A 25,814-nucleotide genomic window follows, 5' to 3' on the forward strand; every position below is an offset into this window, starting at 1 on the left:
TTTATATTACAATGTATATGTTTATACATTGGTCTGTATACATTTATATATAACTGAAACAAAATTTAATGAAACCATATACTTTTACTATTTTACATGATTTAGTCTGATATTTCCTTTTCTATTTCCATTTTTAAAATGCTAATAGAGAGCTACTAAATACTAGCTGTGGTTTAAAAAAACATTTTTTTTAGATTATTACTTTCCCTTTTAAAGAAAACCCCACTATTCCTTTACATTTTTGTCATCCAGATATACTATCCTTTCCCCTTCCTTCAAGCTGTCATCTATTGCTCTTCTGGTTTCAATTTGTCTTATTAATTGAAGGTTGCTTCTGGCTCACAGTCTTCCTCTTCTGTCCTAAATTGACTTACTCTTAGTACTTTTACCATAGAGGCATCATCCAGTACCCTAGCCTCCCAGTTTTATGACCACCTCATTTTCAGTCCTTTACTTCAGCTCCCACACATGCAGATCACATTCTGGAACTTGTTGCCCCAAATTCTAGCCACTCCGGAATTTTTTACTTCTAGCATCCCACATTGTAACCACTGCCACTATTGTATATAATAATCCTATATAATAAAGGGCTAATATGCAAATCGACCGAACGGTGGAATGACTGGTCGCTATGATGCACACTGACCACCAGTGGGCAGACGCTCAACACAGGAACTGCCCCCAGTGGTCAGTGGGAGCGCTGCTCAGCCAGAAACCGGGCTCATAGCTGGCGAGCACAGCAGAGTTGGCGGGAGCATCTCCTGCCTCCACGGAGGTGCTAAGGATGTCCGACTGATGGCTTAGGCCCGCTCCCCGAGGGCTCCTGGGCAGCGAGAGGGTGCAGGCCAGGCTGAGAGAATCTCCCCTCCCCCATGCATAATTTTCATGCACTGGGCCTCTTAATTTATCATAATTTACCAACTCCTTTCTAGCTTTATATCCATGTATTCATTTTTTCAGCAAGTGTTTATCCAGTGCCTATTAAGTGCTGGTATTGTACTATCTGCTGGGATACAGTGGTGAATAAGAGATCTAGTCTCTGCCCTGTAGAGCTTACATTCTGGGAAAGGAGAGAAGATTCCCCACCAAAATTAAAGAAATATTTACACATTGTGGTAAGCACCGTGAAGAAGGAAATAAGGGATATTTAGGTAGAAAATAGCTACTATTGGGGATTTGATTGTTATGGAAGCCTTTTTTGATATGGTGACATTTCATCCAAGACATGAAGAATGAGAAGAATGTAGCATACAAAGAGGCATTCCAAGAGAGTAACACATGCCTGTGTTCTAAGGCAAGAAAGAACTTGGTATATTAAAGTGAATAGAAGGCCAGTGTTTTTAAAAGGTAGAATTAGGGGTAGAATTATATGAAATGAAGTAGGTAGGACTTTTGTAGACCATGTAAGGAGTTTGGATTTTAGTGTATGTATAATGAGATGGTATTTGAAGGTCTTAAACAGGGAATAACATCTGTTTTATGTTTTCAGAATATTATTCCTATTGCTGTATAGATGATGGCTTAGAAAGGGGTAAAGAGCAGAAGCTTTCCTAATGTTCAAATAGAAGATTGAGCAGTGGAGATGCAAAAAGTAGATTGGCTTGGAATTGGATAGGGGAGATGAAGTAAAGGAGGAAATCAAGAATGAGTCTTTAATTTCTGGCTTGAGAAACCCAGGAGACAGTACTGTTTATTAAGTAGGAAAGTCTAGAGAAGACAGATTTGGGGAGTGGTGGTACAGTTTTGGACTGTTAAATTTGAAATGTCTTTAAGTCTGGGGTTGAAATAAAATCTAAGCATTCTTAAGGATACAGATAGTATTAAAGAGTAGGAACTAGCTTGTTTTTACCTAGAAAGAAGATTTATGGAAAGATGAGGGCACAGGACAGACCAGAGGGACACCAGTATTTAGCAATTATTTTTATTCTTAGTAAAAACTAACTTTTAAGTTAGACCCAAGGATGGTTAGTTGTTGAATCTTAGTTCTCTTGGATTTATATCAATAATTTGATGTTTAAGTTCCTTGATGTAGTATTTTCATAAATTATAAAGTCATGTTACATCAAACCTCTAAAACATTGTAGAAAGTTATATATCAAAATGTAGTAGTTGCACCTGTTGTTTATGGCTGTATCTTTACGACCCCTAAAATTAAAAGGAAACATAAAAATATTGCCCCAAACCTCATATCTAATAATGCTGATTAAATTGTTGGATTAGGTAATTAGTGAATCATTTTGAGGCTTCTTCAGTTATTTTTTGCTTTTAGGCAAGTGGATTTAGGTCTGCCTAATCAGTAGATGTGTGGTGGATGCTTTTGGCTTATATATCTGGCTGTTGGTTTAACAGAGGGTTTGGTGGACGTTATTCTCTATCATCAACCCGATGACAAAAAGAAGAATCGGGGGTTCTGCTTCCTTGAATATGAGGATCACAAGTCAGCAGCACAAGCCAGACGCCGGCTGATGAGTGGAAAAGTAAAAGTATGGGGAAATGTAGTTACAGTTGAATGGGCTGACCCTGTGGAAGAACCAGATCCAGAAGTCATGGCTAAGGTAAATGCAATTGCTTGTGATGGAGGTGTGGTCATCATTTAAATTTTATTCTCAGAATGAAGCTCAAAAATTTTTGAGTTTTTTTAATATTATAGCTCTTGATTTTAACTATTTAGGCAAGGACCTGTTTTAACACCAAACTTAACAGCCTTTCTTGATATTCAGGAATTTCCATTAACCATTCCTTTTCTTGCTGATTAAACATGTAAAGGAACTGAAATGAAATCCCTTCCATTAAGTATTTTTATACACACTGAGAATTTGTTTAGTGCTAGGCATTATAAGGAATACAGAGGTTTAAAAAGAAAAAAAAGACAAGGTCTTACTCAGTAAAGAAAGAGTTTGAATTATAATCTTCATTGACCATATTATGAATTTTATTAAATGTCCAGTAATAATTTTATTTATATTTATATCTAATTTTTTTCTCTTATTTTAAAAAGTTTTTCTTTTTTTAATTATCAAGCTTCCTTTAGGGTATTGTCCCTGTGAAGAAAGGCAAAAGGTTTGCATGTTTGCTGTTATATGGTAGTGGCAAAATATGCATGGCAAGTCCTGTAGAGGGACCTCATTTTCCTCTGTCCTATCCTTGCATTGCCAAGATCTTTGCCTGGTAACAGATGGTGCCATGAATCCTCATTCTCAGGCTTTCCTTTGGATGAGTCCTGGGATTGAAGGGACACATTAGAGTTGCATTTCTGTCCCTTTTAGTGAGTTTTTGAGTATTTTGGTAAATGTCTTTTCCCTTCTCAGGGAGGCAGCAACTTTATGGATGGTCATAAGGTAGTGATTAGATTCTTCTGGATAAGAAGTCTGCCTCTAGGTTCTCAGAAGGCAGTCCTCACTCTGATTAGTTTGGAGAGCCCCAGTTTATATTAGTATGATAAATTTTTTGAGGGCAAAAACATCTTTGTGTTAAACAGAAGATCCATTGAGAATGAACCAGAGAGGCTCTCAGATGTGCTGCTCAGTATCTTTTTAACATATTCCTTGAATAGATAGTTCCTTCCTTCCTTCCTTCCTTCCTTCCTTCCTTCCTTCCTTCCTTCCTTCCTTCCTTCCTTCCTTCCTTCCTTCCTTCCTTCCTTCCTTCCTTCCTTCCTTCCTTCCTTCCTTCCTTCCTTCCTTCCTTCCTTCCTTCCTTCCTTCCTTCCTTCCTTCCTTCCTTCCTTCCTTCCTTCCTTCCTTCCTTCCTTCCTTCCTTCCTTCCTTCCTTCCTTCCTTCCTTCCTTCCTTCCTTCCTTCCTTCCTTCCTTCCTTCCTTCCTTCCTTCCTTCCTTCCTTCCTTCCTTCCTTCCTTCCTTCCTTCCTTCCTTCCTTCCTTCCTTCCTTCCTTCCTTCCTTCCTTCCTTCCTTCCTTCCTTCCTTCCTTCCTTCCTTCCTTCCTTCCTTCCTTCCTTCCTTCCTTCCTTCCTTCCTTCCTTCCTTCCTTCCTTCCTTCCTTCCTTCCTTCCTTCCTTCCTTCCTTCCTTCCTTCCTATTTCAGTTTCACTTGTTCTCCCAATTGTGACTGGGGCAAACTTACTGAATTTGGATGTGACCTATTTTATTAGGATTGGATAAATATCTTCAGATCTCTTATAACTTTGAATCTACCTTGTAGAAACTGTATTGTCGCCTGTATTGGTTATCCTATAAAAACATTTTAAAAATAGTATTATAGGTATATTACACATTATACGAGGGGAATCAAATCCCCCCAAATTCTAAAGTATAGCTACTAATTTTCTCATCAGTCACTTTTCACATACTTCTGATAACCTTTCAGATTGAAATTTACCCTAAATCTTTTTATAGGGTTAGAAAACTTCAAATTTATTCTAGTAACTGTTCTTTCTGCATCTGAAACGAATTTTGGAATGAATAGGTGGCCTCTATAAACTTGAATAATACTGATTGAATAAACTTGAATATTACTGACTCTTTTATTGTTTTCTAATGGGGAATTCACACAGTAGAGTAAAGCTTTTGCTGTTCACTCTATCAGTGTTACAATTTATTGAAAATCTTTTGCCAAGTTGGGTCAGTTTTAAAATCAAACAGAACCTAAGCACCTAAATAAATGTATCTTTCCTAATACAGTTTTAACAAGTAATTTAAAAATATATATTTTTATTGATTTCAGAGAAGGAAAGAGAGAAACATCAAGGATGAGAGAGAATCATTGATCGGCTGCCTCCTGCACGCCTCCCACTGGGGACTTGAGCCTGCAACCTGGGCATGTGCCCTTGACCGGAATCGAACCCAGGACCCTTCAGTCTGCAGGCCTACGCTCTATCCACTGAGCCAAACCAGCTAGGGCAACAAGTAATTTTTATATAGTATATTATGGTTTCATTTCAGAAAAAGACAAGGGATCCATGTTTAGTTAAAAAGGAAATCAGTGGAGGCCCATCTGATGTAGTTATACTTCAGTATTGACAACATTTAGAAAAATAAAGGAGATAGAGGGAGAGATGGAAACTGTTCCATTTTTTTCACCCATTGAATTAAGATTTTCTCCCCTATCCTTTCTATTTATATAGCAACACTTTGTTCAGTGGATATGTTTGGTTTTTTGTTTGAATAGTTAATATAGTTCCTTAGCTTAGAAATCAAAATTTTATAGAAAGGTATAGACAGAGAAGTCCCAATTCCATCCCATCTACCATATCTGTATCATACCCCTTGTTTCCCTATAGGCATTCAGTTTTAGTAGTCTCTTATTATCTTTTCGTGTTTTCTCGGGCAAATACTGACAAATATTGAGGATGTATTCCTTTCCCTGCTTCTTATACAAATGGTTGCTGGTAACTTACTGTTTTCACTGATTCATATTTGTTTTATTTACCACTCTATTTCATCAGCTCTAAGGAAGGTATATCATTATTATAAGTACCACTAAGAAATTATAAATGTTGCCAATTAAACTATGACACAGTACTTATCTCTCACATTGACTGTAAGTTGGATCCCTGTTTCAGAAATGGGGGAAAAAAGTCTTACCAACAATGTATCCTAGCAATCTCTCCATGTCAGCTCTTAGAGCTCTTCCTTGTTTTTTTTTGTGTGTGTGTTTTTTTGAAAATATAATGTTATTGATTTCAGAGAGGAGAGAGAGATGAGAGAGAATCATTGATTGGCTGCCTCCTGCACACCCCCTAATAGGGTTCAAGCCCGCATCCCAGGCATGTGCCCTTGACTGAAATCAAACCCAGGACCCTTCAGTCCGCAGGCTGATGCTCTATCCACTTAGCCAAACCATCTAGAACTCTTCCTCTTTTTTTTCTTTCTTCATTTTTTTTGTATGGTTACATAGTGTTTCATTCGGTGGATGTACCATAGTATATTCAACCAGCTGGACGTTGGGTTGTTCTGGTCTTATAGGTTGTTTCTGTAGTGAATAAGCTTTTGTCATGTCAGTTGATACAAGTACGGATATATCTGTAGAATAGATTCTCAGGGGTAGAATTGTGGGCCAACAGGTAAATGCACCTGTTATTACTAAGATTTTTATTTCCCCTCTTTGGGAAGTGAACCAGATCGTTTTACCCTCCTACCAGCGAAATACAAGAGGCCTCTTTTCTTTTCTTTTTTTCTTTTTAAATAAATCTTTATTATTCAGATTATTACAATTGTTTCTCCTTCCCCCCCCCCCATATCTCCCCATCACCCGGTTCCCTCCCCCCCATTGTCCTTATCCATAGGTGTATGATTTTGTCCAGTCTCTTCCCATACCCCCCACACAGACACCCCTTTCCCCATGAGAATTATTAATCCACTCCCATTCTATGACAAGAGGCCTCTTTTCATCCTTGTCAAAATTAGTGTATCGTTAAACTTTTGGATTTTGCCAGTTTGGTAACAAACGGTATTTCAAAGCCATTAAGAGTTTTTTTCTCTTATGCATGAGTTTAAGTTTTTACTATGTTTTCCGGTCATTTGTGTGTTGTTGCTGTTTTTTGTGTGAACCATATAATCATGAATTTTGCATATTTTTCTATTCATTTTTTTCTGTTAGTTTTTTATTTTCTGGATCTCTGATATAAAAGAAAAATTAACTCTTTGTTATATAAGTCATTTGGTTTTTTACTTTGCTTGTATTTTTTGGCTATGTAGAAGCCATTTATTTATTTATTTTTACATATATTTTTATTTCAGAGAGGAAGGGAGAGGGAGAGAGATAGAAATATCAATGATGAGAGAGAATCACTGATCGGCTGCCTTCTGCACGCCCCACACTGGGGAATCGAGTACACAACCTGGGCATGTGCCCTGATGGGGAATGGAACTGTGGCCTCCTGGTTCATAGGTCAACGCTCAACCACTGAGCCACGCTGGTCAGGTGAAGCCATTTATTTTTAGTAGTTGAATCCATCACTCTTTTATAGTTTATAGACTTATAGTTAATAAATTTTGAGTCACAAAGCCTTCCCCAATGTGTGTTATAAAAACATTATTTTCTTCTAGCACTTTCATTTTCTCCCTTCTCCATCATCCTTGTGTGTGTGTGTGTGTGTGTGTGTGTGTGTGTGTGTGTGTGTGTCTATTTGGAGTTTATCCTGGCATATCGTGTAAGATGTGGATCTGACTTTTATTTTTATCCAGATTAACACTACACTGATTGAATGATTTAAGCATTATGGTTGTTATATCTGATAAGGTTAGTCTCTAAATTTTTTTCTTATCTTTTTCCTGGCTATATTTGCTTATTTTTTCAGATGAACTTTAGAATCAGCTTATTCAGTTCTACTAGGGGAAAAAAAAAAACCCGGAAAAACTTGTTTAAGGGAGACTTAGGGACCATGCAAAATTTATAAGTTCTTAGTAATAATTAATGTGTTAGTTTTTTGAAGGCCCTATTTACAATGTTAGGCACTTTAATTATAGGACATGAGAAGGAACCAATATTTATATAAATCGGTAACTAATATCTGAATCATTTTGTTGGCAATTTTTATACCTTCTATCATAGCACTTAATGTTTTAGAGGAAAAAAGCCTATGTCATGAAGATAGGAAGAAATACTTCAATGTAAGACCAGCTATAATTAAGTAGCCAATGCCAATTTTTTTATATTTGTTGTATTAGGTGAAAGTTTTATTTGTGAGAAACTTGGCTACTACAGTGACAGAAGAAATACTGGAAAAGTCATTTTCTGAATTTGGAAAACTCGAAAGGGTGAAGAAGTTGAAAGATTATGCATTTGTTCATTTTGAAGACAGAGGAGCAGCTGTTAAGGTAGAAATTTTGTTTCTTGATATTTGAATCTGCTATTGAAACTTGATACACATATGAAGTGCCTTTAAAAATTAAAATAAAATGGGTTTTCAACTTTGCCGAACTCTGGAACTTTTTTAGAAAAATATATTTTTATTGATTTCAGAGAGAAAGGGAGAGGGAGATAGAAACATCAGTGATGAGAGAGAATCATCTATTGGCTGCCTCCTGTGCACTCCCTACTGGGGATTGAACCGTGGCCTATTTCGTGGGTCCATGCTCAACCACTGAGCCACACCGGCTGAGCATCAGCGCCATCTTTAATGGGTGAAATTTTCTCTTGTTCTCCGTCCTTTGGCAGTAGTGGGGACGGATGACACTAATAAAAGCTTTTCTTTTTTTGTACTTGGGAAGATGGATCCAAAATTCTCAGTGGCTCAGTCTTGGTTCTTTTTCTACATGTTTTATTGGTGGAGTGAGTGGTACCACCTTTTAGTGGATCAGTTTTCTTTCTTGTCCAGGATACTGCTTTTTTATTTTTTAATTGTTGACAGTATTACAGGTGTCTCCCTCTTTGCCTCCCTCCATCCAGCTTTTCTCTACCCCAGGCCTTTGCCCAGAGTACTGCTTTTATTATTTTTTTTTAAATATATTTTATTGATTTTTTACAGAGAGGAAGAGAGAGGGATAGAGAGTTAGAAACATCGATGAGAGAGAAACATCGATCAGCTGCCTCCTGCACACTCCCCACTGGGGATGTGCCCGCAACCAAGGCACATGCCCCTGACCGGAATCGAACCTGGGACCCTTGAGTCCACAGGCCGACGCTCTATCCACTGAGCCAAACCGGTTTCGGCCAGAGTACTGCTTTTAAATGTGCCTTATAGAAAATCTTTGACTATTTAGAATTGATTGGTTTACTTTTTCACGGCAGCTAATTAATTAGACATTATTGCTCATAAAATTCACAACTCAATACAGAATTTAATGTATGCCTTCTGAAATTGCCAATGGTATGAAACACTGATAACTAATAAGTTTATACCGTCTAAATAGTTCTTTGATTCAGTTGGTATTAAATAACAGATCCATAAAAACTGGTAGGGTGGTTTGCCAAACAAGTCTGTAAAATTACAAAATTTTTAGCTCAGCAGCTGGGAATCATATTCATCGCTATAGCCACGTATAGCCACGTGAGTGAGTAGATGCTCTTTTTCAGTGGTTGCCAACCTTTCGGACCTCACGGACCACTGGTTGGCGACTGCTCCTCTATTCTGTCGTTTAGACCAGGAAGCTTCTGTAGCCTCATTTAGTTTTAGCTGAAGTAGCCAAAAGGTAAGGTGGTAAAGGGAGAAAATTAGTAGCTAGAGAAGGATGGATTTGACTGAATACTTGTAAATCACTAAATGCTCTTTATGGATAGAGCATTTATGTATGTCTAAAGAAGAAATGGTTGTATAGGGAAATAGAAAAACTGGTGAGATGATATTTTGTTAGAGTCACCTGAACCTTGAAGCATGGCAGAGGCTATTAGGTGGAACAACATAAATAAAGAGCTAGAGCATAGAATGCTTTTGATTATTGTCCTCCAGGTGAGTACTTCATTAGGTCAGGCTTTTTCTGGGCTCTGTGCTTTTGTTTAGGCAAAGTATGTTCAAGATTAAGTGTTGTGAGGGAAACCTAGACTGTGTTTGTGTCAATTTCTTGTTGAATTTCACTGCTAATCTTGTCAGTGACCTCATTTGTGTTTCCCATTCTTAAAACTTTTTTTAAAATATATATTTTATTGATTTTTTACAGAGAGGAAGAGAGAGGGATAGAGAGTTAGAAATATCGATGAGAGAGAAACATCGATCAGCTGCCTCTTGCACACCCCCTACTGGGGATGTGCCCGCAACCAAGGTACATGCTCTTGACCGGAATCGAACCTGGGACCCTTGAGTCCGCAGGCTGACGCTCTATCCACTGAGCCAAACCGGTTTCGGCCCATTCTTAAAACTTTTTAAAAAATATTTTTAAAAAATAATTTATTGTTTAAAGTATTACATATAGTATTACGTATGTCTCCTTTTCCCCCCATTGACCTCTCCCGGCCACTCCCATCCCCCAGCACATGCCCTCACCCCCCTAGTGTCTCTGACTATTGGTTATGCTTATATGCATACATACAAGTCCTTTGGTTGATCTCTTATCCTCTCCCCCCTTAAAATTTTTATGGAAGAACAATGTAAGACCACCTACATGTTGAATGCTATATATTTATTTAAAACTTGGAATCCTGAAAAGTTTGTGATACTGGCATCTTCCCCATGTGTGGATTTGCCTCTTTAGTATGGCTAAGCATTGAAGAGTTAGTTATTTGGAATTAAGGAATAGCAATAGGTGACCCTTTTACTTTTTTAAATATAAGAGTAGGGCATCAGTTTTGTGCTCATTATTGTTTACGTATAAGAGGGTGAGATTGAGGAAAACAGGTACTTCCATTTTTTTATGCTTTGTGGCTGGATTCATCTTTTGCAAATTAAAATATTTAAATTGTTTATTAGTGTATTAACTGGCACAGATATGCTTATGTAGTTATGCTTTAAAGTATTACTTGTAAAATAAATTTGTTTTTCTAATTCTGTATAGGCCATGGATGAAATGAATGGCAAAGAAATAGAAGGGGAAGAAATTGAAATAGTCTTAGCCAAGCCACCAGACAAGAAAAGGAAAGAACGCCAAGCTGCTAGACAGGCCTCCAGAAGCACTGCGTGAGTCTGCATTTTAGTAAATACATCTTTGAACAGAGAATAACTTGATAGCGGAGATCAGGTTAATAAAACAAAATCAGGAAGAGTCATGAAGTAAGCTAATTTGTTTTTTCTTTTCTCCCTTCCCTCCATTGTTAGGTATGAAGATTATTACTACCACCCTCCTCCTCGCATGCCACCTCCAATTAGAGGTCGGGGTCGTGGTGGGGGGAGAGGTGGATATGGCTACCCTCCAGATTACTATGGCTATGAAGATTACTATGATGATTACTATGGTTATGATTATCACGACTATCGTGGAGGCTATGAAGATCCCTACTACGGCTATGATGATGGCTATGCAGTAAGAGGAAGAGGAGGAGGAAGGGGAGGGCGAGGTGCTCCACCACCACCAAGGGGGCGGGGAGCACCACCTCCAAGAGGTAGAACTGGCTATTCACAGAGGGGGGCACCTTTGGGACCACCGAGAGGCTCTAGGGGTGGCAGAGGGGGTCCTGCACAACAGCAGAGAGGCCGTGGTTCCCGTGGCTCTCGGGGCAATCGTGGGGGCAATGTAGGTGGCAAGAGAAAGGCAGATGGGTACAACCAACCTGATTCCAAGCGCCGTCAGACCAACAACCAACAGAACTGGGGTTCTCAACCCATCGCTCAGCAGCCGCTTCAACAAGGTGGTGACTATACTGGTAACTATGGTTACAATAATGACAACCAGGAATTTTATCAGGATACTTATGGGCAACAGTGGAAATAGACAAGTGAGGGCTTGAAAATGATATTGGCAAGACACGATTGGCTCTAGATCTACTACATTCTTCAAAAAAAAAACCACAAAAATTGGCTTAACTGTTTCATCTTTAAGTAGCAATTTGCTGCCATTTGTATTGGGCTGAAGAAATCATTATTGTGTATATACTCAAGTCTTTTTATTTTTTCCTCTTTTCATAAATGCTCTTGGACATTATTGGGCTTGCAGAGTTCCCTTATTACGGGGATTACAATGCTTTTATTGTTTCAGGCTTCATTTTTAGCTTCAAAACAAGCTGAGCACACTGTTAAATCATGATTTTGCAGAACCTTTGGTTTTGGACAGTTTCCTTTTTTTGCATTTGAGATAGATTACATAGGAGTATGGAGTATGCTGTAAATAAAAATACAAGCTAGTACTTTGTCTTAGTAGTTTTAAGAAATTAAAGCAAACAAAAATTTAAGTTTTCTTGTATTGAAAATAACCTATGATTGTATGTTTTGCATTCCTAGAAGTAGGTTAACTGTGTTTTTAAATTGTTATTACTTCACACCTTTTTGAAATCTGCCCTACAAAATTTGTTTGGCTTAAACGTCAAAGCCGTGACAATTTGTTCTTTGATGTGATTGTATTTCCAATTTCTTGTTCATGTAAGATTTCAATAAAACTCAAAAATCTATTCAAAACATTACCTATTTCAAATTCAATTGTGTCCTAAAACATTATTTTATTCGTAATCCTTGCAAGGAATATTGTTTTCAAACTATAACTGCCTATGTGAGTGATCAAATTCATGCAAAATTTCTTGTCTATTTCAACATGTATCGTGGCTATCAGACTGAGGCTTAGTCTAAATTCTAGTATTTATTCCAAATAGCACTTCATTGATTGGTGTTCTCTCATAGTCTCTTAAATTTTGAAATTTTATCCTTATTTTTATAAAACAGGTTCAATGGCTTTTGAACATTCTTGCAGGCATTGGATAATTTATGTTAAATAAAGTGGGATTAGGGAAGCAGACTGCAATTTATTTTGACCCACATTATTTCTAAAAAGGATAATTTGTTGTCTGAAGACCTTATTTGCTGAATAAGTGAATACATATGTAACAGGAAAAAATGTTAGTATTGTGGTGTCAATTGCACTACGGATGAAACTCAGTTTTAGTATACATGATCGGGACTGCCACTTCAGTTCAGGAATATGATTTGCTATTGCTATGTAAATTTGTTTTGAGAAACACAAGCCTTACAAGAGAGGCTTAAAAATATCTAGTAAACATACTTCTGACTTTTGGTTAACACCTTTTTTTTTTTTTAACTATCCCTAATGGCCAAAGTTTTTGTTGGCCAAGTCATAATGTCTCTTTCCCTGTTTCCTTTAGAAATTCTGATTTATTGTAATGGCCTTTTTGCTTGAGAATAAGAGGAACAAAAGAATCCAAACTTTACAGTACAGGAAAGTCTGGATCACTTTCAAATTACTGCAAAATTTTCCCTTCCGTTTTGTTCTTAGGTGGATCTAACTGTTTTTAAATTATAAAAACAAGCCATTGGAAAATAATTAAAAACAACACACCTTATTTTGTGTTTTGTTTCTATTTGGTGTCTATTATAACAGTAGCGCTAGATTTCAAAATTATAAGCCACTTAATTTTTTACAAGTGATTAGATTATATTTTGGGTTTCGAATAAGAAAATATTTCTTGATGAAAGTTAATATATCTTATTTCTCTTTAAAAGTGTACTTATTACATAGTACAGTAAGTTAACTGGCCTTATTAATGTTCCTATTTTTTTATAAACTGATAAAGGAATTATATAGTCTGTTTTAGAGTAGTTTCAGGTCAACATGGGTATGTATTTGATAAAGCTTAGATCCAGTTGTGTTGATGTATTTTAATGCCCATGTATAAAAGTAAAGACACCGAAAATTCTTTAAATACTGCTTTTAAACTTTGAAAATACAACTTGAAGCTCATTATAAATCTAAATTAGACTTGAATAAAACCTTGATTTTTCTTGGAAAGAAGAAAGGATCTAAAAATAAAATTTGAGTTGTTTGTATTTCTTAAAAATTAGATGGTACCAGCTACAAAGTTACCATGAAGGAAATTAGGACTTGGAATAAAGTAATGCTTCCCCCACCCATCCTAAAATATAAAACCCCAGCAAAAACATAAGAACAAAACTTGGGTTCCATATCAAATCCTCTCTTCGATTGCAAATTACATTTTATTCTCGCCAATTAAAAGTATATCTATAGAAATGTTCCTCTAATATTCTTTTATAGGTCAATTTATTTAGCAGTAAAATGAAACTTTATAAACATTAAGTCTCACTTTAGAGCTTTTACCTTGTCTTTGTAAACTATTGCTGTAGCAGCATTCAGAAAAAATAGATTCAGAGCTCAACTTTTCACAGAAATCTAACAATCTAATATTTAAATCTGAAAAATGTCCATTGAGGAAGGTCTTTATTCTAGATTTGCATTCATTTTTGTTTTTAATAGGCACAAATTATGAGTTCTGGGAAATTTGATTTTCTATACTCCTGTCATCTTTTTGTTCCCCAACCTAATTCATTTGGTTTTATTTATGAGCCTGCTATATTAATGTGTGTTAGGAAGTTTTTACTTTATAATGAGATAGACTTCTTTGTAGTTACCCTCCTGAGATTGGCATAAATATACCCCTTCCCCATAATGGAATGCTAATTTTTATTTGATCACTCATTTATAGCAGTTGCTTAAATGTATGTATATGACATTGTTTTAATTTTTTAAAAGCAAAAATGTTTTAATAAGTTGCCAGATTTTTAATAAATCCACATTTGGTCAATTAATATGGAAATTAAGTTACTATGGTTCTGAAGTTAGTTTTTTTAAACAAAAGAGTTCAGCATAATTTTTCAGTTTTTTTAGTTCCTGTGGTTATTCTGCATAAGAAAGCCCAATGCTTTCTATTAATAAATAATTTTTCTCTCACTTGACTTTGAAATCTGACTTAGGCAAACCCTCTTTTTTAAAAAGGTCAGAATGCATAAAAATAAATTACATATTTTAAATTCCAAAAGAGAAGGGATATAAAATTCTATTCCTAGCGAAAAGCCATATAATATTCTTGAAACTCATTACATCATTTGCCTCCTGCCCATTTGGATAATCATACCTACGTTTTATTAATTGTGTATTATTTGTAAAACCAAACCCTTCCAGTAAATACTTGCTATAAGGCTATTGTTAATTTTAAAGACTCCTTATTATGTTAAAATTTGCTGCTTTGATTTTCCAAAGATAATTTTATTATACTGAGCTATCCATTATAATCAAAGTAATGTGGAATAAATAGTAATATTAATGATGTCATTAATTATGTGGAGTCTCTTAACTGAGGAGCTATGAAAAAGCCTTATAGAAAGAGTGCACTGGATTTATAAGTGTGTTTATGTTCCTCTAAGAATGAGAGCTTCTGTTAACTTAGTTGTTCAGAGTAAGCAAGTGGAGTAGTGAAGTGGATAACTGACTAAAGAATCCAGAATGACAAATCCATTAACCAGTCACGTTTACTTTTGCATAGTAGTTTGTTGATTAGTTCTTATCTTTGAAATGCAAACACCAAGCTTTAAAAATATTGCATACTTAAAAGCATGGGTCGGTAATTTAAATATAATTTTTAATTTGAAGTAGTTACTGTTAATCTTTATAGAAAAGTTTTCTTTTAAAATATGTATACATATATATATTATTTTTTATTTAGAGGTTACCAGAAGCTCTGGGTTTTTTTGTTTTGTTTTTGTTTTTTAATCATTTTCAGATGTTATCCAGAAATCTGCAAGTATACTTTTCCTGTTTTAACTCCTTCCTTTTATCACCTGACTATCAGGGAAGCGAGGTTGAGGCTGCCCTGACCTGACATGTCATGATGTCGACTTGCTAGGTGGGGTTCGCTGGGGACGATAACCAGTGGAATTGTTGGTAAGAACTTTTTTTTTTCCTATTTTTTTTTATTAGTAGTGGGGCATTAAGTGTGGGAGAATGCCCATATCCTATAAGTGGGCATTTATGTTGGCCTTATAGAAAAATAAGATTTTAAATAATTTTGTTCTTAATAGGAACATATAATAAGTACTTCATGCTCTTTATTCTCAAATTGGTAGATGAGCAGGAAAGGCCTACAGTATGAAGTAATGAAATACTCAGGGTATTATCTTAAGTGATCAGAATAGACACTTTATAAGATAGATTCTAAATAATGTCTCTTGGCAAGACAATAAATTTGCTTTATTTTACTGTGATTTCAAATATCTTCATTACATTTACATTTTTATTTGGTATATTAGCATATAATGCATCTTAAGGGATGTTTATTGCAAACTAATATTAGGTAAAAATAGGATGATGTTGATAGAGAATGGAGGTGTTAAACACTAAGAGATAATTTTTTTAAATCCTCCAAAAGAAATCTTAACATTGTAAAATGAAACTTAAAAGTTTTAGCAATTTGAAAAACAGTAGTCGATTCAGTATAAAGATACATTTGATATAACAACTTTGTGTCAAGAGGAAAATACATAGGTGAAATATTAGGACCTTGAACATAGCAGAAACAAATTAATCAGCAACTTGTGTTTCATTTGAAACTGGGGAAAGTTGATAGGATTAGTAGATATTGGTAGAATTAAGAGTCAATTTTTAGATTAGTGCTAAATATTAAAATCTTTCATACTCATTAGGGGATTCCATTAAGGTAAAGTATAAATTGAGGAAATTAAATTTAATAACTAGGCATTTCTGACCATACCATCTAAAAATGTAATATAACATAAGCGGTGATTGAAAATAATTTTGGATTTTCATGCCTGAAGAATCTCCTCACTATTCTTACGCCTTCTTTGTTGGTTGGGTGTATCAGTCAAGGAAGAATCTCCTAGGTGTTAAACATGTGCTAGTTGGTGTCCTGAATGTAAACCCTTATCTCTAAGCTTGCTGTAGACTAGCTGAACATCACTGCAGTGAAATACTTGAAGAATTTTAGCGATTGTGTCATTATGTTAAGGTACTTGTTCTCTTCTGAAACATTTTATACATGTATCAGTGGTAGAAAAGATCAGAGTATAGAACTTTAAGATTGCACTTAATACATACATTCCTCAAATATAAATAAGGGCTTTCATTTTATGTAGTAAATTTATCAGGATCCCATGAACATCTTATCTTGATTTGTCATTTGGACAAAAGGGACTTCTGTAGCCTGTTCAGTTGTACTTCAATGATGCCTATTATGATGTTTAGCACTATATTACAAGGCTATTTCTATAATTGAGCTGAAAGCTCCTGCAAACATTACGTTGCTGATATGCATACAGTAACATGAGAATATTAAAATAGAAACATTTATAAGGCCATTTAATCAGCAGTTTAATAAAAATCATGCTTTTGGTACAGCGTTCAGGTACCATAACTGTATTGGAATATTTGTACAATGTTAAATATTTTTAATAAAATTTAACATGTTCAAAATGTTGTGTTGGTGATTTTGGGTGGTGTGTGATGGGTTCCATTATACAAATCAAATTGAGTAGTTCTGTAATTGAGACATTTGAAGTCAAATGTATTTCCTATCTTCATTTGGGCACCTGTTCCATGGAAGGCAGTAAAGAAAAGAGGACTAAAAGGACTGACATCAAGGGGGTTTATTAAAGTGTCAGGAAATAGCTTTATTGGAGTTTAGAGCTAGGTCTACCAATAGGGATGTTGGCTTTGGCATGACAGGCTGCCAATAACATTTTTCTGATGAAATTGTGGCATTTCCACATTAGAAATGATCCTAGAAAACATACAGAGGTGGGCAGAGGGAAACATTTGTATGATGCTTTCAGTAAGCATTTTATTGCCCCAGTGTCCTTGACCAATTGATATGACATGCCAGCAAGTGAAGGAGGTGATAAAGGAATATTTGAGGAAGGCTGTGTTTGGATGCAGCAGGAGGTAATAACTTCAATGTATAAAAAGTACCATATAGAGAGGGCCCCCTCTTGGTTTCTTACAGTAAATTTTATGAAGGTTTCTCTTCATGCTGATTCCCATTCTCCTGAAGATAGACTTAATACAGTAGCTTTTATTTTTACTTCTTTTCCTTGGGGTGTTCTTAGTTCCTTTAGTCAAAAAGAGTAGAAGTCCTGCAATTTAGAATGGAAATCTACTTGAAGTAATGAAATACTCAGGGTATTTCATTATAAAGAAATGCTCATTTCTTTGCAGACAGTACCAAATAAGAACAAAGATTAAGGAGGTGATAGGAACCTAATGATTTATAAACAAATTAAAGGAACTCTTCATAAGGAGTAGTAACATAGTGTATCTTATCTTTTTTGGATGAAAACTGTTAAATAAAAGAGCTATGGAGAAGAAAAAGTGATTGTTTTAAAATAAGAAAGAGTAGACAAAATACTTCCCATTGGCCAGTATTTTCCAGAAAGAGTTTACTGTTTTTGTTGTTTTCCTGTTGTCCCGAAATCAAAGGTCACTCACTGAGACAGGAAGAAATATTTTAACAGAAATAATCTAAACTTGGGCATCTTTAGGTGTTGGTAGAGCTGGAGATGGAGCAGCTCACAGATTTGTAGTGTATTTTTTCCAAAAATTAAGGGGTTGCTTCTGACAAAGATTTTAAACTTAGGCTCTATTGGTGTGTTTTTGCTCTACCTAAAGCCCTGAATTTATTTAGTTAATTTCTAGAAGTAAGATTTTATTAGGTATTTTCCTGTGAGGTGTATTATATTCACATAAGGGAATATCTTTTGCCTATAGCTATGAAAATCACATTTCTATTTATTTAAACTTGAAACTTGTGACTGAAATCATGATAATGTATAGACATTTTCTTAAAAAACTAATATAAACAAGAGTTGGGAGTTTTTGTTTGTTTGTTTCTTTCTTTCTTTAATCTTCACCTGAGGACATTTTTTCCATTGATCTTTAGAGAGAGTGGAAGGGGTGGGGTGGGGGGGACATCAATGTGTCTACACGTGGACTGGTTGCCTCCCGGATACTCTCAACCCAGGCCGGGGATCGAACCTGCAACCGAGGTATGTGTCCTTTACTGATAAGCAAACCCCCGATCCTTGGGTCCACATTCTAAATTGGCCAGGGCAAGAACAGTTTTTTTATTCAACTACATGGTTAATATTGTCTTGTCATACTGAAACTTCTCATGCTTCCTGTTAAGAAGTAGAACCTTACCAGATTAATCATATTTGACTATAAGCTATATACAATTTGATCTACAACCAACAATAAATATTGTTATTGAACTTTTTAAATCATGAAGAGTAATATAGGTATTATGTTTGTTAGTTGTAATGTCATTTCTATTTGACTTTCCAAAATGGGGGTGGGGGGGTCTAAATGAAACCATCTATATTGCATTTATCAAAATAATTTTGAAATAACTTCTGGTCATTATTTTAGTTTCCTAGTTAAACTGTTTAGGTCACAATTCACCATTCAACAGTTTTCTCAAACTTTAATGTGAGTGGGAATCCCTGGGAGATTCTGTTTTAAAAAAGATTCTGATTCAAATGATTTGAGGTGAGGCAAGAGCCTGCATTTCCCACAAGCTCCTAGTGATACCAATGTTCATGACTAGGATAGGTTGATTATTTCACGTTTGGGGGGAATTTCAGAATGTAGACCTTAGTAGAAAAGGTACGGATCGAGGTAGTCTAGTTGGATCTAGATGAAGGTTTTTTAAATTTTGGTAAAGGTCACCTCAAAAGTTACTAGTGTTTAGGATCCCAAGGGAAGGGTAGGAACATCATCTGCAAGAAAATGAGATTAATTTAGAAAAACAGGCTTTAATAGTTTTAGGGAATTGGTGGAAAATAACAATAGGAAGGGAAAAGCCCAAATTCAGGTTACTGAGGAAATGTCACGGCATGTTTACTTAGGCATTGGATCAGAAAACAAATTACAACAAAAGTCATAAAAGATAAAAATAGCTACTGAAAGCTCAAAAAGTTAATAGGTTACTAAAAATACCCATGTGATTTTTTGGTTTTTTGAAATCTCTTTGCAAAAAAAAGTTAACATTCATTAATTAGAGCAAATTAAGGAAGAATATCATTAAATGACTTTAAAATAACGTAGATTAAGATAAAAAAGATGGGAAATGTTGAAGAATAGAAATAGCAGGCATATCCATTTTTATATAAAAGAGCTAGAAGGTAGTCCCTGATAACTGATAAACTATCTGATTTCCCATTCTAAAACTTTTAATTTGAAAAATAAAAATATAGATGAAGTATGGAAAACATATACTCTGCTGTTTGCCAATGGTGGTTAATACATATATTAACTACGCTGTGAGTCCTCTGTACCAGGCTAAGGAGCTGCTTTACATTCTGTGTATTGTGTAATCATCAACCCTGTAAGGTAGGTGGTATTGTCCCAATTTTACATATGAAGAACTCAGAAATTGAGTTAAGTCTTTTGTTATGCAATACCTATAAAGTAGCAAAACCAGGGTTTAAAACCTGTTCTGCCTCAAGTATATGTACACTCTAAATTATTGGATTAGAAATAGGCCTAATTAATACGAGGTTAGAATTAAATGTTAAATTTTATGTTTACTTCAAAGCTCTTTAAGTTATGCCTGAAATAAAGCCAACCTAATTTGAATTTAGAGTAAAATAGTTTTGTTCTAAATTAAAGTGTTTTTGTGTGTGTTACATTGATAGTTCAATTGTCATTTGTTTTTCTTCCGTCGTTCGTTTATAAAAAATGTAGGCCCAAATATCATTGGATTTTGGTCTCTTAAGACAGCTTTTTTTTTTTTTTAACCAAGTAAACCTATACTTGATTTGGAAAGGGGTGCCATGTCCCAAATTTAAAAATTTAAAAAGTTTTAATTCCACATATTTTATTCACAAAACTCAAATTTATCTTCATTTCTGAGTTCTGTCTATATTAGTGTTTAAGCATTTTTTAAAGTGTTGGTTTGTTAAGCCTTCTCTATCATTTAATATTTGATTTCATCTCTTCTACATGTCTCAAGGACATAGTAGAAGAGTTTCACTTATCAGACCTGAGTGTCTGTGTGTGTGCGCGCGCGCAAGATGCAAAATTACACATAAAGAAGCCATTATGCTTAGCCATAAACTTGGGGGTTTGGAGAACCCACTCCCCTTATGCATTCTTACGGAAAGTGTTATCTTCCCTGAGACAGAAAGAAAGGTGGTCTTGAGACATTTTTTAAAAATAAAATAATGCTTTAGATTACTCAAGGTATTTTCTGCTCTGTTACATAAAAATTGAGCTGTACAGTAAAAAATATGTCAACAAACATCAGTATTTTTGTTAAAAGCCTATTCTTAAGGATTGTAATATCTTGCTTCTAGAATTGTGTATAATTTGTTCATTGCTTACAATAATGGGCATTTCAAAGTAGAATCAGGAATTCTCAGTACTCACCAGTTCTGAACTTAAGGTCACCGTGACAATAATGTGACACATATTATGGTGGAGCTGAAGGCTTAAGCTCTCAAATCATTTCTTTGATTCAGTTAGTCTGGCTCTAAGAAAACTAGCTCTCCTTAATAAACTTTTCACAGGTTGGTTTTGTTCTCTGTATACTAAATGTTTGCCAAATGGAGATTATTTTTTTAAAAAGACACATATATTAAAATATATTTTTATTGGTTTCAGAGAGGAAAGGAGAGGGAGAAAGAGATAGAAACATCAATGATGAGACAGAATCATCGATTAGCTGCCTCCCACATGCCCCACACTGGGGATTGAGCCCACAATCCCCGCATATGCCATGACCGGGAATCGAACTTTGACCTCATGGTTCATAGGTTGACGCTCAATCACACTAGCCAGGCTAAAAATATACTTTTATTTATTTCAGAGAGTAAGGGAGAGGGGGAGAGAGAGAAACATCAATGATGAGAGAAAATCATTGATCAGCTGCCTCCTGCATGGCCCCTACTGGGGATTGAGCCCGGAACCCAGTCATGTGCCCTTACCGGGAATCAAACCATGTCCTAATTGGAGATTATTAATGATGTGAAATATTACATTAATATGACTAGCCAGTACTTCCTAAAAAGTCATTATTGCTCTTTTAAACAACATTTGTATAGCAGTTTTAGTATTGTAATTTGGAAAAGCAATGATAAATGCTTATTACAATTGTTAGTTTATTTCTCCACAGTGTGAGCTTTGAGTATGATAGTAGGAATTACCAAAAACTCCCATCCTGGGTTTTGTCCTTGAGAAGTGTTATAAAAGCAGTTAACTTTATGTTTCTCTTCAGAAAGTACAGTAATATCTTGATCAACCTGTTAATACTTAGGAAGGAATATCATTAAAATGATTGATCTTGTACATCATTAACCAAATTTAGATAGCTAAAAGTCAGCTACTTATTGAAAAGATTACATTTAGTCCATACCTAACACCAAGAATTGATATGTCATTTCTTCATTTCACAACCATGGAGTGATTTATGTTTCAGGAGTTAGGAATACAAAATTATGATCATTATCCTCAAAGAATTTTGAGGCGATAATAGATTTATAAATAGTAATGATAAGCATCAAAACCAACCTCCAGAAACACCATTGGAAGTTTGAAAAGTGTTCTGGCTCCTAATAAAATACTCAGTTATAATCAGAATACATGACTATATATATGATTGAGATTACTTCTAGAGAGCAAACGAGTTTATAAAATGTAAACTATGATTTTCTTAACTAAAGTTTAAATTTAGTGTACACTGGATGGGTATATATATGTATATATATCTTGATTTTAATAATTTTCACTTGTGCAGTTCAAATTTAAGTTAAAGAAAATATTAAAAAATTAAGGTTGGGTGACTACGAATCTGAAAGAACAAATGTGAAGGTAGGTTTCCTTATATTTTTGTCTATTTTTTCAGTAGTGAAAACTTTAAGCCTTTAAGTGAAAAACCCCAGGTAAGGTTGGATTAATGAGCAGTTCTTTAAAACATTTTTTCCCTCCCCGACATACACATGTTGCTTTATTCAAGTGGAATAGATTTACTAAACAAACGTTTTTCTCCATTCCCTATACCTCATGAAAATTTCTTGAGTCCAAGCCATTTCATTTTCCATTATGTCTTACAAAACTAGTTAGTGTCTGATATTACATTTTTTGTCAGCAGTGTCATAGAACATTAATATATTTGATAGGAGTGACTGCTGGTATAATTTAGAAAGGAAAGATGGATGGCAATAGCTCTTAAAAAAAAAAAAAAAAAATCCCAGGACTGCATGTCTCTTTAACCCAGTGGCTAGCCTTTCACCTTTTCATCTGTATTGTTTTTTATCCATGAACATTTTCTTTTTAAAAAAGTTTTAAGATGTGAGGGCCATCTAGCTGCAGCATCTGTCACCCCTTGATCACCAGGGTTGATTTGGCTGATGGGGCTGGCTAGGCGGGTGTCCCTTATCAATCCGTGTGCCTCTCTCCTAAAGCTGTGCCATTAGTGGAAGAGGATGACCTTCCCTCCAGAGCAGTGGTCGGCAAACCGTGGCTCGCGAGCCACATGCGGCTCTTTGGCCCCTAGAGTTTTTTAGCAAAGGCCAGCTTAGGGGTACCCTAATTAAGTTAATAACAGTGTACCTACCTATATAGTTTAAGTTTTAAAAATTTGGCTCTCAAAAGAAATTTCAATCGTACTGTTGATATTTGACTCTGTTGACTAATGAGTTTGCCAACCACTGCTCCAGAGGATAGGTCTTTGGTCAAGCGTATATGCGTAGCTGCGCTCCACTGCTAGAACCTCCAAACAAGCTCTCAGGGTCCATTTGTAGGAGAATGGAGTAGTCAGGCTTCCAAGACTCCAGACACATCCAAATGAGGTGTTGCACCTGGCAGTCTGCTTTCCTAAAAAAAAGTTTGAAGGCCTATAACGCCAGCTGGAACTTTTAGTCAGCAAGAGAGAACTGAGGTTAATGTGTTAAACTGGTTTTAATTTCAGTCTAATTTGATGGGAGAGCTAATACTGAGTATTTCCAATGGGATGTCATTGCCTTAAGTTATTTAAACGTATTTACTAACTCCGTGAAATAAGTGCAGATGTGGAAACCAAGATACAGATACTTTGGTTCAAGGCCTCCTAACTAGAAGTGGCAAATCTGGTGTTAAACTGGGTGCGTGTGATACCAGAGCTCATATTTAGCCACCCTTCTACTGCCTTCTGGATTTTACTTGCTCTATGCCAGTGGTTCTCAACCTTTCTAATGCCGCGACCCTTTAATACAGCTCTTCATGTTGTGGTGACCCCCAACCATAAAATTATTTTTGTTGCTACTTCATAACTGTAATTTTGCTACTGTTAATGAATCGTAATGTAAATATCTGTGTTTTCCGATGGTCTTAGGCGACCCTGCTAGCGGTTCTCAACTTGTTGCGACCCACAGGTTGAGAACCGCTGCTGTAGAGCCTAAGACCATCGGAAAACAGATATTTACATTACGATTCATTAACAGTAGCAAAATTAGTTATGAAGTAGCAACAAAAATAATTTTATGGTTGGGGGTCACCACAACATGAGGAGCTGTATTAAAGGGTCGCGCGACATTAGAAAGGTTGAGAACCACTGCTCTATGCAGTCTTATCAGGTACGTGACATTAGGCATCTTTGAAATACTGGATAACTGGTTCATTACTAACTGGTTAAACTAGTAGTTTCCGAGCTTAGAACAATTGGTGGGGCCAAGAACTAGTTTTAGAGAAATAAGAGCAGAAGGATTGTTTTATAATAGGAAGATTAATGATAGCCTCTGAAAAGCTCAGACTTTCCTTTTGTATAGAAATGTGCTATCAGTGTGGCCTCTGTTAATTGAACAATGCCTTTCTTAAACCTGATTGCAGTTTTTCAAATTACTCTTTTTTTGTACTTGTGATATTTGTCACAAGTTTACTACACATGTTGTGATTTGAGATTTCCTTTTACTGGTTTTAAAACACCTAGTTAGAGTGTTTCAGGATTTCTTTTAAATGACTTAATGAAATGGAGCCAGGCTGTGGTATTTTACCTGCAAGCATTATGATTTTACACGAAATTCAGTTTTATTGTGTAATTTTCTTTCCAGATTGGAGTTCTTACTCTTTAAAGGTAAAAGCCATTTTATTTTTGTAAATACTTCTTAGTTGCCTTGTTTTGTACCTTCACTGGCTTTGTTTTATGTCTTCGAAGTGGCTAATGAAAGGTCTTGAAATATGCTGGGTGCATACATAACCATGGCTTTGTGTAGTGTTGATTTATATCTTTTTTTTAAATACTTTCATGATTACCCTTAATTATTATCTTTGTATATGTTTTAGAAGTGGAGTGTTCCTGTTTCCATTTTATTTCATTACTCATGTTTTACCTAGGCTAGGGTCATAGAATAAAGATAGAGCAGAACCAGAACTTACTAGTATTTCCTGATAGTTTCTCACTCAATTTGAATTCCTAGAGAAAGAAACATAGTATGCATAAGCCAACTTGAATGGCATATTGATTGCCTGTTAATTCTGTGTGCACACACGCATACACACACAGCTGGTGAATGAACAGTTGAACAGTATCAGAACTGGGCCTTACTTAGTGCCCTGGAAGGTATTAATCTGTCAGGCTGGCTCTGGTTATACTCAGCACCAAGACCAATTTCAGAATTCCAAACCAAGGTGTCCTCAGTTGCTTTGGGGTTCCATCTAGCTTTTTTCTGCCTAGGAGATTCTTAATTGGAAAGCATTTTAATTGTTCAGCACGCTAGTGGTGGCAATGATCTTCAAGTCATTTGATTGCCTTTTTTCTCCTGATGTCCTTGATCTTTTTGTTATTTTTTACACAATTGAGTAAACCTTCAAAACTTCTAGCTTTTCTGGCTCTATTTGATTTACAATTCTTTGTATTTCCTAGTCCCCTGTGACGCGCCTTTCCCAAGTCTTTTATCCCTCTAGGAATTTCAACCACTATTAGGGTTACTGGGTTTTTTATCCTCCCAAATCATATTTCTGACTAGTATTTTGCTCTAATTTTATGGGCCTCCAGATCACATGAAACTTCATAATATTAAAAATCAGTTACCAGCATGTGTTCATTTAACAAAGGTTTAGTGCATACATCTATTCCTGGCACTAGGGAGAAAAAGGGGGAACATCTGGCAAAGGGAACAAAACCTTATAGACATAGCTATGAAAAATTAGGTGTTTTGGGAGCATCTCTTAATCCTACAGGTTGCAGTCTTAGTATTTCTGTTGGATTTTCTGTTAAGTCATTTTTTTCTATGTCTTTTCCTCCTTAAGTTCTCTAGTCATTAATCTATTTTAGGGTGGCAGTTCCTAGTCTTAATGGAGAATGACTTGGAACCAGTATAAAACTGTTGAACTTTAGTACTTCAGTTGATTGAAAAACTTACATTAGAAGATGTTAGAAATTCAGCAATACTTTTTAAGTGAATTATATAGTATTACAATAGCATTAACATTCAGATTTAGACAGTTTTAGCCACCTTTATGCTAGATGATGTTCTAGGTACTGAA

At 35.5% G+C, this 25,814-nt stretch overlaps 1 protein-coding gene across 4 annotated transcripts in view; it reads left to right on the plus strand.

Moving 5' to 3' along the window:
• Positions 1-11,940, plus strand: part of HNRNPR (heterogeneous nuclear ribonucleoprotein R) — a 39,698-nt gene extending 27,758 nt beyond the window's left edge. For 3 of the 4 annotated variants that reach the window (XM_079777220.1, XM_079777219.1, XM_079777222.1), the window contains 4 exons: positions 2,340-2,555; positions 7,626-7,775; positions 10,386-10,507; positions 10,646-11,940. In XM_079777220.1, the coding sequence (XP_079633346.1) occupies positions 2,340-2,555; positions 7,626-7,775; positions 10,386-10,507; positions 10,646-11,258 (1,101 nt within the window). In that variant the 3' untranslated portion in view covers positions 11,259-11,940. The remainder of the gene's footprint in view (positions 1-2,339; positions 2,556-7,625; positions 7,776-10,385; positions 10,508-10,645) is intronic. The other variant, XM_079777221.1, reaches the window with a different exon arrangement.
• Positions 11,941-25,814: the final 13,874 nt, after the last annotated feature.

This window comes from Cnephaeus nilssonii (genome assembly GCF_951640355.1).
Source record: "Cnephaeus nilssonii genome assembly, chromosome: 7".
In the NCBI taxonomy this organism is placed as follows: domain Eukaryota; kingdom Metazoa; phylum Chordata; class Mammalia; order Chiroptera; family Vespertilionidae; genus Cnephaeus; species Cnephaeus nilssonii.